At 44.0% G+C, this 12,019-nt stretch overlaps 1 protein-coding gene across 7 annotated transcripts in view; it reads left to right on the top strand.

The window, feature by feature from the left end:
• Positions 1-11,708, top strand: part of LOC120796233 (signal-induced proliferation-associated 1-like protein 2) — a 79,119-nt gene extending 67,411 nt beyond the window's left edge. For 5 of the 7 annotated variants that reach the window (XM_040138778.1, XM_040138777.1, XM_040138776.1 and 2 more), the window contains 6 exons: positions 913-1,051; positions 4,455-4,674; positions 6,146-6,277; positions 8,761-8,878; positions 9,437-9,515; positions 9,948-11,708. In XM_040138778.1, coding sequence (XP_039994712.1) covers positions 913-1,051; positions 4,455-4,674; positions 6,146-6,277; positions 8,761-8,878; positions 9,437-9,515; positions 9,948-10,094 — 835 coding nt within the window. In that variant the 3' untranslated portion in view covers positions 10,095-11,708. Of the gene's footprint in view, positions 1-912; positions 1,052-4,454; positions 4,675-6,145; positions 6,278-8,760; positions 8,883-9,436; positions 9,516-9,947 lie in introns of those variants that run through there. The other 2 variants (XM_040138780.1, XM_040138781.1) reach the window with 2 other exon arrangements.
• Positions 11,709-12,019: the final 311 nt, after the last annotated feature.

Below are 12,019 nucleotides of genomic sequence, written 5' to 3'. Positions count from 1 at the left end.
TACGCATTTAACGAATGCTCCCACACAGTGGAGTAACCTTTAATTGCAAAGGTCAGGGCTTTAGTGCTGGTCCAGTCTTCCCGTAATCATGGATCGATCAAGTAAGAACAAATTGGACAAGAGCTAAGTCAAGATTCAGGGGGAAAAGAAGGGTTTTTTTTTTCCCTACAGTTTTAACACCAAGTCATGAGTAAACAGAGCTCAATAAATTTCACTTCTTTGTCTTAGAATGCATCTTGAAATCATGCATCTGGACATTTCCAATACTTGTCTATGTATTTAGGGCTTGGTTGCTATGGTACCAAAAGCTTAAAACAGAACAACACTCAGCAATAGTGTCTCTAGGTAACCAACGCATCTAGACAGTCCCATTGTCTCGCCATCTTGTGTATCCCCCTGTGGCCATCTAGGACTCTGCCAACAGCACTCAATGTGTCATACTACAGGCTGCTCACTAAAAGCAAAGGTCTCACAGCCACACAACTTCAACAGCCAGGTTGGTCACATCCTCCCTGCACTGCTTTGTTTCTGGATGTATTTTCTGTCAAAAACCCTCTTTTTTTCCCTTCCTTTCTACCTCTCACAGTGCTTGGCTGCATTCTTCAGTCTCTTTAATCATGGGTTTAGCAGAGTATGATGGGACGGGGGGTTGGAAATAAGTTTTCTTCCCTGGTTCACTCTTCGACCCTGTTACCCCACGATCACAACTAGCATGGAGCAGGGAGGCACCTGATGTTGGCATGCTAAGACGGATCCACCAGAACCCTTTGTGTGATACTGACAATATTTTCTAAATAGCTGGGGCCGCCTTTCCACCCAAGCTGTGATGATTCAAGGCCTCCCTTGCAGGATGTGGCTAATGTTGCCCTTCTGATGAGTTCTGCTCTTCTATGTCCTCTGTATCGTCCACAGGCAGCTGTACGCACAGGAGGCAGCTTGCCAGCTCCAGGCTACTGAGCGGGATGGAAAATCCCTGCAGAGACTTTCAAAAGAGGAATACCTTAAAATGATGCTGCCCGACAGCCCTCCAGGAGAAGACAGGAGTCGGAAGGTGAGGTCATTGTGGATTACTGACTAAATATCTCTAAATTACATGATAACTGTGATGTTTTGTTTAACACGCAGACAAATAAAACCTGTTAAAACTGTGAAGTAATGATTGACAGCATAATTACATGACACTGCAAGGATCTATTGCAGCCCAAGGGCTATTTTTTCACACTGACGAACAGCCATTGTATGTACAAGGCCAGAACCAGGGCAGATAACCCCTTACTGCAAGCAAGTAAGAGCAGGACAAACATCTGCTGCCTATCAGCTGGCCCTGCCGCTGAGCACCACTGCTGATAGTTCTTGTCTCTCCCGACACAAGACCCTTTCAGTCCCCACTGACTGGCACAGTGTGTTTGGATAATTTAATTTATAACGGGGCCTGAGTTTGCTCAGTCGGGATGTCATGGAATAAAGATAGGAAGGTGCAGAGAGTGCATCGATGTTTGATGTTCGTGGGTCCTGCAGACTCTATTAATTGCATCTTGAGTTCCCTGCGCCGTACCCCATCCCCCATCCATTATCTACCAGGAAGGCACCCTGGAGACAAACAAATGGGTTATTTTTAGATGCTGCTCAACTCTAATACGAATGCAACTCATTCTTTGTAAAGACAAGTATGTTCTCTGGCACAGACAGGTCTTGTCCATCACATGAAGCAGCTCAGTGCACTGATGAGTTTGTCTTGCTGTCGTGCACTAGGCTTACAGTATATAAAATGTGGCATTTACAAGAGAACAGGCAGCGTCAGCTCCTGTCTAAAATGAAAGCAGCTGTACCAGGCCCGCACTTTGATTTCCCTTCATTTGGTTCTATTTTGTTTCCCGCAGAGAAGGAAAGCGCAGTAATCACTACAAAGGTGCACAGTGCTGCCTGTTGGATTCAAAGAGTAGTATGGCCTTTGTTGTAATCTCACTCTCCAGTCTGATTCAGTGCAATAATACAGTGTGTGGAAAAGCAATCTGGGCGAGAGATGCATGAGGGAGGGCACAAAGCCAGACACTCCAGCCATATACACATCTGATCCCAATGAACACATACTTTTCTGGGAGCAGCTTCACTGGGACTGCATGTTTTCAATCATCAGCTGGCACGTAAAGGAATCAAATTACAGTAATGACAATGTTGGAAACATCATTGATTTATTTCTGATTTATTACAATCTGACTTGCTTAATCTCCTAAGTAATTAAACAGGGTATGCGTTAAAGGTTAATGCATGTGTCACTTCCGGTAGTCACCCGATGCCATTCTTTGTGTGGGTGAGCAGGTGCAGAGAGATTTTGCTTGCCAGCCAAGGTATCCGCTGGGACGACGTTCCACAGACGGGCAGACTATTGTGTAGCTGACGTAAAGGAAAGGCCGTTCACAGCTTATACTCCCACAGCGTTCCTCTTTTGAACCTCCTGTGGGAAAGAAACAAGTATTTGAATAGGTGGTTGTCCAACACATCCTCCCAAGTGGCACGTCCAGGGATTCCAATGCTGGTTGTTGTCTTTGTTTGGTGTGGGCAGCAAGGAAAAAAGTGAGAGAAATCAGGAAAATTCTAGGAGGATGTGTCACTGCTGCCTCAACTGATAAGAGTGTTGCTGTTGTACAAAACACACTACAGCCCAAATCAGGCTGGACACTGTTGTCAGCCAAGGTGCATTTAGGAACACTGAAATAGTCAATAATTTTGTATGACTGATTAATACAATGTTTTCTGCGTGATGTACAAAGCAGGTTCAGTTAACCAGTGCTTAGATGTCTTCAGAGAGCCCGATTTGATGCTGTAGATGTAATAAATAGATGGTTTCTTAAAAAAACATTAAGCCCTATTGCAAATGGTTTCATTTGCAGAGACTCCATTTATTGGCGTTCCAAATCTGTGCTATTTTTGCTTTATACAAGAGAGTAGCAAATCCTCCTGAAAGTTGTTTTGATGAGCAAAAATCTTGTAAAGTTGGGTGGGAAAACTTGTAATAAGAGGGTACCTTGTTAAGTTAAAGCCTCTGAGATGTTCTTCGGAGGCTGCATATGTATGCTGCTTTGAATTCCAATATACAGTATATCTCCGCTTTAAAGACGCACTACATGTTTGTTAAATTCTCACCGTGGGATTTGTGGGAGTTCTGCCTTTGAAAGGGAGATGGCTGGGTGTTGGCTTGTGGGTATACTAGTCTACTGTTAGTTACAGCTGGGAAGCCAAAGGCAGACATTTATCCATGTGGCCAACTGCCCCGCATATTATTTGTGGCTGCTTTTGATGTCACTCCTGCAATATTTATGTAAGCTCAATGGGACAATGATGGATGGGATTGGTGTTTGTGGTTTTGTGTGTTTAAACAGGAGATCCTCTGTCATAATTCTGGCCACGGTCATGAAACCCTAGTATCCCTGCATTGGTATCCTGTTTAATTCTCCTCTGCTCACACAAGACATCACCTCCAGATGATGTTTCTTTTCAAGCCCTCACAGCTTTTGTGATTCCTAACCGGCTTCACTAAACCGTGTTCATTGGTCTTTGTCTGGTTAATAAACAAGCAAACAAAAGAAAATGTGTACTGAGTTCATTCAAAAATATGATAAGCCCTGCATTAAATCAGTATATCCAGGAGTTCAACTGTGCTCCACATACTGTACTGACTCATTCTGGAGCTTAGTTAAAGGAGTATTCTGGTATTTTTCAACTCGGTGTATTTCTTATAAATTTGGCCATTGTGACTCAATGGGTCATGCTAACTTTGCAATTACCACCTCTGTTTTGAGGGAGAAAAAGAACTTGTATATTCGGGGAAGCTGGAAGTGGCTCCTACAGCTTTCCAAATAAACATGACGATGCTTGTCCCTGAGTCCGACCGAAAGCAAACACAGAAAGTAGCACCGTGAAATGGCTGTTAGGGCTAAGTCTATTTTTTTTTTTTAATTTGTTATTTAATTAGCAACCATAGAGAAGGAGAAGGGGAATTACAAAAAATTTTCAGGCCACATTTTGATAGATTAGTGTTGACAATCTTTTATATTTGGATATTTTTTACGTGATGCCTCTGGTTTGATTAAATATGGTAGCGATTGTCTCACATCAAGCTCAGTGACTATTGGCTGCCTCAGCGCAGTGACCTCTGTCAGCACCTCCACAAGCCCTGTCCCCTTTTTTTTCCCACTCTTCCAAACACTCTCCAGCTGTGCTCAATCCATCTGCATTTTCCTGAGAGCAAAGATTGGAATTGATTCCTGACACTGCTCCCTGATGTTCCCTCCGTACCCACCCAGCTGCCTGCTCGTGTAAACCCGCTGTGCCGAGGAAACAGAGGGAAGGTGCAGACAGGGGGCCGTCGCTGGCAGCCTGGAGGTCATTCAGCTCCATCCTTTGCATTGTTGTCACTATCTCATGACAAACTGTTCTCCTTTTCCTTCTCTCAGTTGTCAGCAGTTGGCACTTTATCACCGAGACGCTCCCTGTACCGGACACTGTCGGACGAAAGTGTGTGTAGTAACCGTAAGGGTTCGTCCTACACCAGCTCGCATAGCTCCATGCTGGACCAAGCCATGCCTAATGACATCCTATTCAGCACCACCCCACCTTACCACAGCACGCTGCCTCCTCGTATGATCCACAACCAGGGAGCATCCAACCTAAGAAGTAAGTACAAACAATGAAACTCTCACTTGTCTAACTGATGCAAAAGAAATATCTAAAAATGTGTACAATACTTGACTTAAACAAGGGTGCTGCAGAGAAGCTGCTATAAAGAAAAGAAACCGAAGTCAGAACTGTTAAAATGCCTCTTGAAGACAGGAAGGCTAATGTAGACTTTCTCTGCATGTTGCTCTTGGATTATCATCCTTCTTCTCTGGCACCAGACAAGAGCCAGGATATAGATACTTGTTTGAAGGGCCACTCGTGTCCTACCAATATCATTAGCACAACTGGTACACACTCCAGCAACACTCCTTAATATAGCCAAGTAATTTGAACTGGGTGAAGTAGTGTGCAACTTGCAAGGGCCCTGCTGCTCCGTCTGCATTAAGCAGACACCTGTCACTGCTTGCGAGTATTCCCCTCTCTACTGTTCTCCCAGCATCCCCTGAATATGTATTAGCGATGAGAGGTGTGATGTGTCCTGTTTGCGCAGCTGCGGGTCTTTAAGATCTCTGACATGAACATGCCTATTTTTCCATCAGGAGTGTCACAATGTCTGTCATACATAATGTTTCATTCACTCATCAGTCCCTGCCTGCCTCCCCTCTCTGTCCCTCCTGTCTCATTTCCATACCGTTCCTCACCGGTCTCCAACTACCGTCATTAGATAGAAAATGGCTTTTGGAAAGATGTTTCTCTCTTTAGCCTCTTCTGGCTGTCAACCTGATGGATCCTTGATTGTTTTGAATGGTAGATGAGCACACAGGCTTACTGAAACAGTCCAATTTAGTAAACTGTGAATCACTCAAGCTCCAGGATGCTGAATAAATTGAAAGGAGAGTGTCAGCATCACCTCAAGCTCTCTCTGTCTCTTCTATACTTCTCCACTCCTGTTTTTCTAAAAACCCCTCCGCAGAATGGGAGCTTGTTTATTGCATTCCCTGTCTTTCAGGGCTGAGAGGGAGGGAGGCCAGGAGAGACAGAGGGGAGGAAAAGGAGATACTGATTGAAGCATGAAGACATTCACTTAGACAAGTCATTTATCGCCCCCTCAGACAGCAACTTGTGAGTGCTATGCAGAGCAGGCGGTTTAATGTAATGCTAGCCTATCATGCTGTCACATTGATACAAAACAAATCTTTTCAAAGTTAGATTGTTTATAACCTGTAGCAGGTTTTCTTACTTAGGTGCAACCAGAATGGAGTTGGACGTAGTTGATTGAATGATTGAACAAGAGCTATCTTAGTGATCATAGACAAGCTTGGTGTTTTGATGTGCAGGACTTGAGTTAGGTAAACATCATTTTTTTTTAGCAGCGATGACCCATTCAAATAAAACCCCTGCCTTCCCCCTCTAAGCCCCTCTATTCTCCCAACCCCTCTTGTCTAATGCAAACTGATGGGTGACTCAGATTAGTCCTAAACTCAGGCAAGGCCCGGACACTGATTGGAGTGCCTGCCTGTCTCTGCAGATGAGTTTTGGTTCTCTGACGGCTCCTTGGCGGACAGGTCCAAGTTCAGCGACCCGGGCCTCATGCCCCTCCCAGACACTGCCTCGGGCCTGGACTGGTCTCACCTGGTTGACGCAGCACGAGCCTTTGAAGGTAACCAGCCTGGCTGAAGCTGCTGGCACCTTGTGCAACCCCCCCCCCGTCCTCCCTCTAACCGTCCTGGCTGCTTAGCACTTTGTGTGTGTGTGTTTGTGTGTGTGTGTGTGTGTGTGTGTGTGTGTGTGTGTGTGTGTGTGTGTGTGTGTGTGTGTGTGTGTGTGTGTGTGTGTGTGTGTGTGTCTGTAATCTGCAAGTGCTCTCTGGCTTGCATGCGTAGGTTTGTGTGCGCTGTGTGTTTGTGTTTCTTCTAGTGTCTCCTAAGTGCTGTAGGAGGTGACTTTTGGGAATCCGTCTGCTTTTTGCGCCTTTGCTCTGAGCCCCATTGTGATTCCCATCAAGCACTATAACTTGGAAAAATGAACCATCATTTCTCAACACAGGCGTGGAGAAAATGTTCACGCCATAAATCCAGCAAGTCACCACTCAGGGAACTCTTACAGGCTTGCGTTATACCATTAAGATCTTGCATTGATAGTTTGGGGTATTTTCCGGTGCTCTGCAGTCCTTTTGTTCGTTAATCTGAATATGGTCTAATGGAAGATGTTGGATTTTTTTTCTTCTACAAAATGAAGAGAGACATCTCATCTGGCCCAAAGTTGCAGATTTTCACCTTTGAAATAGAAATCTTCATTTTTAGGATGGACTGTTGTTTCTTATAAACTGTCTGAATGGCTGCTTTAGAGTATTTGTGGTTTTTTGGTGGCACCTGACGCTGGGACAAGTGATTTAGGACTCGAGTACTCACAAACATTTATGAGGACTTGCAGTAGGTTGTCTTCCCAGACAACATGAGTGATATGTTCCTGTCAAAACTGAAAGCTGTCTTTTCACTCAGTCTCACTTTAATTAGCTTTGACTCATCTCACCACTTCATGGTCAGCATCATCACATTTGTTCATTTTTTTCCAGTTTAAGTACTATTTTGACCACTCTCATGCCAGTGTATTCACCCTCTATCACGGAAACTCTTAACATGCTATGAGTTTCTTTCCACTTGAACTCCGTCTGACCCTGAGACCAGTGAGCAGGCAACGTAGCATGTGACCGATCATTTCTCATAATTAATGAATCCTCTGTAGAGTTTCTTCTGTGATACGTTTTCTGCTGCATAGCCCACAGCATATCATTTAACAAGAGTGGAATCAGTGGAGATGATGCAGAGTCTGACTGGCAGCAAGAAGGCAGATGTCACGGCAGCCTGGCTGGCCCAGAAAAGCGCTGTGTAAACTGGAGGCTTGTTGCCGAGCAGAAAGTGGCTCCAGACTGCCATTGTACCCTGTATGTTTAACCAGCTCTGTTTAGAGCCACGGGAGAGAGAGGTTGGCAGAGATGGAAAGGATTTATAGCATTCATAACCTTGGTCATGTGGATCCTGAGAGACTGCTCATATCCGTGATGCAAAAAGACAGTTTAGATCGACTTGCACCATCAACAAAAAACACTGTTATTTCCTCACTCTTCAAAGTAAAAAAACGGAAAACCCTCGTTCTCGTTATCATCAACTGGATATGTTTTAATATTCCCTCAGAAATAAATACAGAGCTGTATGTCCGCTCACATAGATACCCACAGAAGTGTCTCTTCAGTGTAATCTGTTTTTGTTTGATTTTAAGCCGTTTGTCCATTAAATCTGTGGACACACCAGGTCACGCAAAAATGACAGGCTGCTTTTCTGCGACCATCACTGCTTTCCACGAAGTCTTTAATCTTTCTGATGCAGCCATCGAATATGAGGAAAATGTTCATTCATATGTAAATGAAGCTTGGTCTCCCTTTCCTGCCTCGTCTGAACAACCAACTCTGGGCTCCATCAGCTTTTGTCTTGGAGTGGATTAGCTTTCATTTGGGGGCTAAATTAATGGAAGGGTTTCCTTAATCTTTTCTATGAATATGCAGATCCTCCTATCTATATACTCAGACCAAGGGCTTGAGAGAGAGAGAGAGGGAGAGTGGTTTCTAAAGAAAAGAGCATTACGCCTCAAAACTGAGCAGTCCCTAAGCGTAACATGCCAAGTTTGGGTCTTCCATGGGGCTTTGAGCAAGCTTAAGGGCCTGATATGGTAAAAACAAGCATGATTGGTGCCTTACAGCTCTCTGGCATTCAGCCCGTTATGAGCCAGCTGTCAGAGGAAACTCAGAAGGGTGAGGGAACCGGAGCAACACCCAAGGGACTTACTTTATCCGATAGTCAAGAAATTCTCTGTTTACCACCTTCTTCCTGATTGTCTGCTCATAGATCTTTGAGTATGGGAGGACCACATTCGGTGGCTTTGCAACAGCGCTTCAACCAGAACCGTTCATTCATACAGCAGCATGAGTGAATCACCCCATCCTGTCAGGAATGTGTACATGCGTGTGTGTTGTTCTGCTCTATTTTAGTTGCAAGTTGACACCAGGAAATGCATTGCTGAACACATTTCCTGTTTTTGATGTTCAGGGAAGATTATGACCTGTTACGTCACCTGTTCTGTCTCCAGACCAGCGCGTGGCATCTTTCTGCACTATGACCGACATGCAGCGGGCCGAGGCTTTGCAGATCTCGAGAGAGCTGACCAGACGGGTGGTGGAGGCGGAGGGAGCGGCGCTGGAAGCAGAGTAGGCTTTTCCGTCAAAGACAAACACCAATACTAATTTTAATAATTGACTCTTCTCTCAACCCTGCCCCCAAATAGTGATTGTCCAATCATATCTTAGAAAACCCTACCTAGGCACAGTGGATCTGTCAAGAAGATTTCTCCAAATGATGAAGCAGTGTACATTAAACTCTAATAAGAGCAATACTCTGTATCTCAAGGGTTTGGGAGGGCAGTGTATTATCACCTTTTGGAAAACAAAAATTCAAGGACAAAGGTGTAATGAGTGGATTAAACTGTCGGGCTAGCTTACTACCTACAGACAAATACCTGTGCAGGACAGGGACATCCAATGAGTGGGAACCACGGTTGTAAATCTGCCACCATAATTATTGTAACCCGCACATTTGCAGTGTGCGAAGAGAGATCCTGACAGGCGTAGCAACAGCAACTAAAGGGCGCAGGACTTAACAAACTGTCTGCTTCTGTATCCTAGTAGAAACTGTCATTGTGTTTCATTAATGTGAAAAATGAGTCTTTCTTGAGTCTTAATATCATCCTATGCTCTGCTTCCCATCAGAAGCTCCCCCTCCACACTAACTGGCAAAGTCAACCAGTTGGAGGTCATCCTCAGGCAGCTGCAGCATGACCTCCGAAAAGTAAGTTCACACGTATCAAACTCATTTCTTGATTATGTTTTCTTCACCTTTTTGCTTTCCTTTTCCACGTCAGCGAACACTGCATGTCTGTGTCACACAGGTCAGGAGAACAGACATTGAGTAATGGGTGCCCTGAGGTCTGTGTAATACAACCTCGTCCACTTAATTCAATATCCTGCTTCCTTTCCTTATTGTGTCCCAGCCCAACATTTCCCCACCTCCACTAATGTGCTTAAAATGGAGAGAGGAAATGCACTTTTATCAGGACAGAGAAAAGGCTGCTTTGCCATGATAATGCCTCCCATTTACACGGCACTGACGAAAGACGGATGTTCTTGTAATACCAGGGGCTTTTAGCAAGCTCTTTTGTGTCCATTTATTTTTGCTTCATGTCCCGGTGTTGATTATGCGTGTCTGTGTTGGTGTGTTCAGGAGAAAGAGGACAAGGCGATGTTGCAGGAGGAAGTGCAGCACCTGAGACAGGATAACATGCGACTGCAGGAGGAGAGCCAGACCGCTGCGGCTCAGCTCAGGAAGTTCACCGAGTGGTTCTTTCACACCATCGATAAGAAACCTTGAGAGAGAGAGAGAGAGAGAGAGAGCGAGAGACCCGCAGAAAGAGAGGGAGAGAGAGCGTGATGGCCTTCACTCCTCCTGGGCACCCACTCAACTCCTACTTAAGACTCCCAGGTGATCCACAGGCAAACAAACCTTAAAACAAACCATTAACAGCCCCCAGAGTAATCAAGACTCTTTAAAAAGCCCCTACTTAGGAGACTGTCGTGCAGCCCTGTGTGGAGAGACTTGAAACCCTGATCTGGACCTTAGTTTGGGGATCCTCCTCTGTCTGAAATGCAGGGCTGTTTCTGACGTTAACAGTTTCTCCATATTGGCAACAGGACTCTTTGGAAACCTCCTCCTATCTGCCGTTGGAGAGGAATTGGGAAACGCAACCCCCGGGTCCCTGCCTGAGTCCCTGGGATCTTCTTAAAGTAGTGGAATGTAAAGCTCATTTACTGTAGTCAACATATAATCTACCTACGTAAGTCACGTCAGTCTACTGTACTGTATGCTCAGCTGTACTGTATTGTACTGCGCACACTGTCACACAGCTGTTTCTGTGCCAGCCTTCACGGACACAGGAAAGTAGGGAGGGTGAGGCAAGGAGGGAGGAAGGAGGGGAGGAATGTACTGGACATATTAAAGTGGTACTTACTGTCTGCCAGCACCAAGAGGAATCCACATGTGGCGGTCTTGAAACTTACAGTGGGGGGGGGGGGTTGAATGTAGCTCAACTGAGACCCTTTTGTTTTCTCTGGATTTCTGATTCCCAAAGTCACAAAGGTTTCAAGGTTTGATGTTCTGGGCCATTTTTCTTTGAAATTATTCCACTTTTTCTTTTCCTCAGTGTTGTATTGTAGGGTCACATGGCAGTAATTTTGATGTTTAAAGGTGCTTTTCCCTACACACACGTTTGTCAGTAGTTTCCATTCACTGTCACAATGTCCTAGCAATAACAAAGTGGTAGTTAAGAAACTGTGTTTTAAAAAAAAAAGAAGTTAGCACAAACGTGAAGAGTTCCTGTTGAGAAGCAGTTGTTATTTGACATGTATTTATAAAACAGGAAGAGACTGTGCCTAAAACTCTTGGTTGTAAATGGATTGTTTCTCTTTGCTTTTAGTTGTCTTTTATAAACACATGCCTTGTCTGTGGCTCACTGATACAAAATCATGTGTGTGTGTGTGTGTGCGTGTGTGTGTGTGTGTGTGTGCGGGTGTGTGTGTGCATAGTTTATCACAGCAAAATGTGTTCTTATGCAGTGGTTTCTAGAGCATTAGAGCAAGCGCCAGTGAACCACACTTACAATGCCAAATGTGTTTATTTCTGTACATATATGCCACAGAAGTGTCTTGTATTTAACACTATTATTTAAGCTTATTTAACCTAAAGTTGTTTATTTTATTAAGGATATTTGTTTGGGGTTTTTTTCTGCACTAAGGAGAGATAAAGCTCTGTGTATGTTGTAAAGTGTGTAGCTTGCCAGGGCAAAAAAAAAAACTATATATTTAAATATATAAATGATGATTTTGGAGATTCCAACATTTGGATGCTGCTAGATTACAGTTTGCTGGTTTGTATGCTTTTAAAAATGTCTCTCTCCATAAACTGTCTCATCCCTGGTGGGACACTGGTTGCTTTTTTGTTTTTGTTCTATTTTTTGCTTTGTTTTTTTTTTTTTTTCTGTTTTTTTTTTTTAAATAAATGTAGTTGTAAAAATAAGTTATTTAATGGTCTCTATTATGTTTCTATTGATAGATTTCCAGAGAAGCATAATTTGTTTAGGTTCACATTTTTTCAACTCTTTCTCAAACAAATAATTAAACATTTTGGGAAATATGAAAGAAATGCTTCTTGCACTTCGCACAGAGCGTGGCTGCTTCCCTGTTTCCAGTCTTTATGCTACACTCAGCTAAACGTTTGCTCTAGCTTTGTATTTGTTGTGA

Source organism: Xiphias gladius, chromosome 11 (assembly GCF_016859285.1).
Source record: "Xiphias gladius isolate SHS-SW01 ecotype Sanya breed wild chromosome 11, ASM1685928v1, whole genome shotgun sequence".
In the NCBI taxonomy this organism is placed as follows: Eukaryota; Metazoa; Chordata; class Actinopteri; order Istiophoriformes; family Xiphiidae; genus Xiphias; species Xiphias gladius.
The sequence above is the reverse complement of the archived record's forward strand: the minus strand, read 5'-3'. Positions and strand labels throughout refer to the sequence as shown.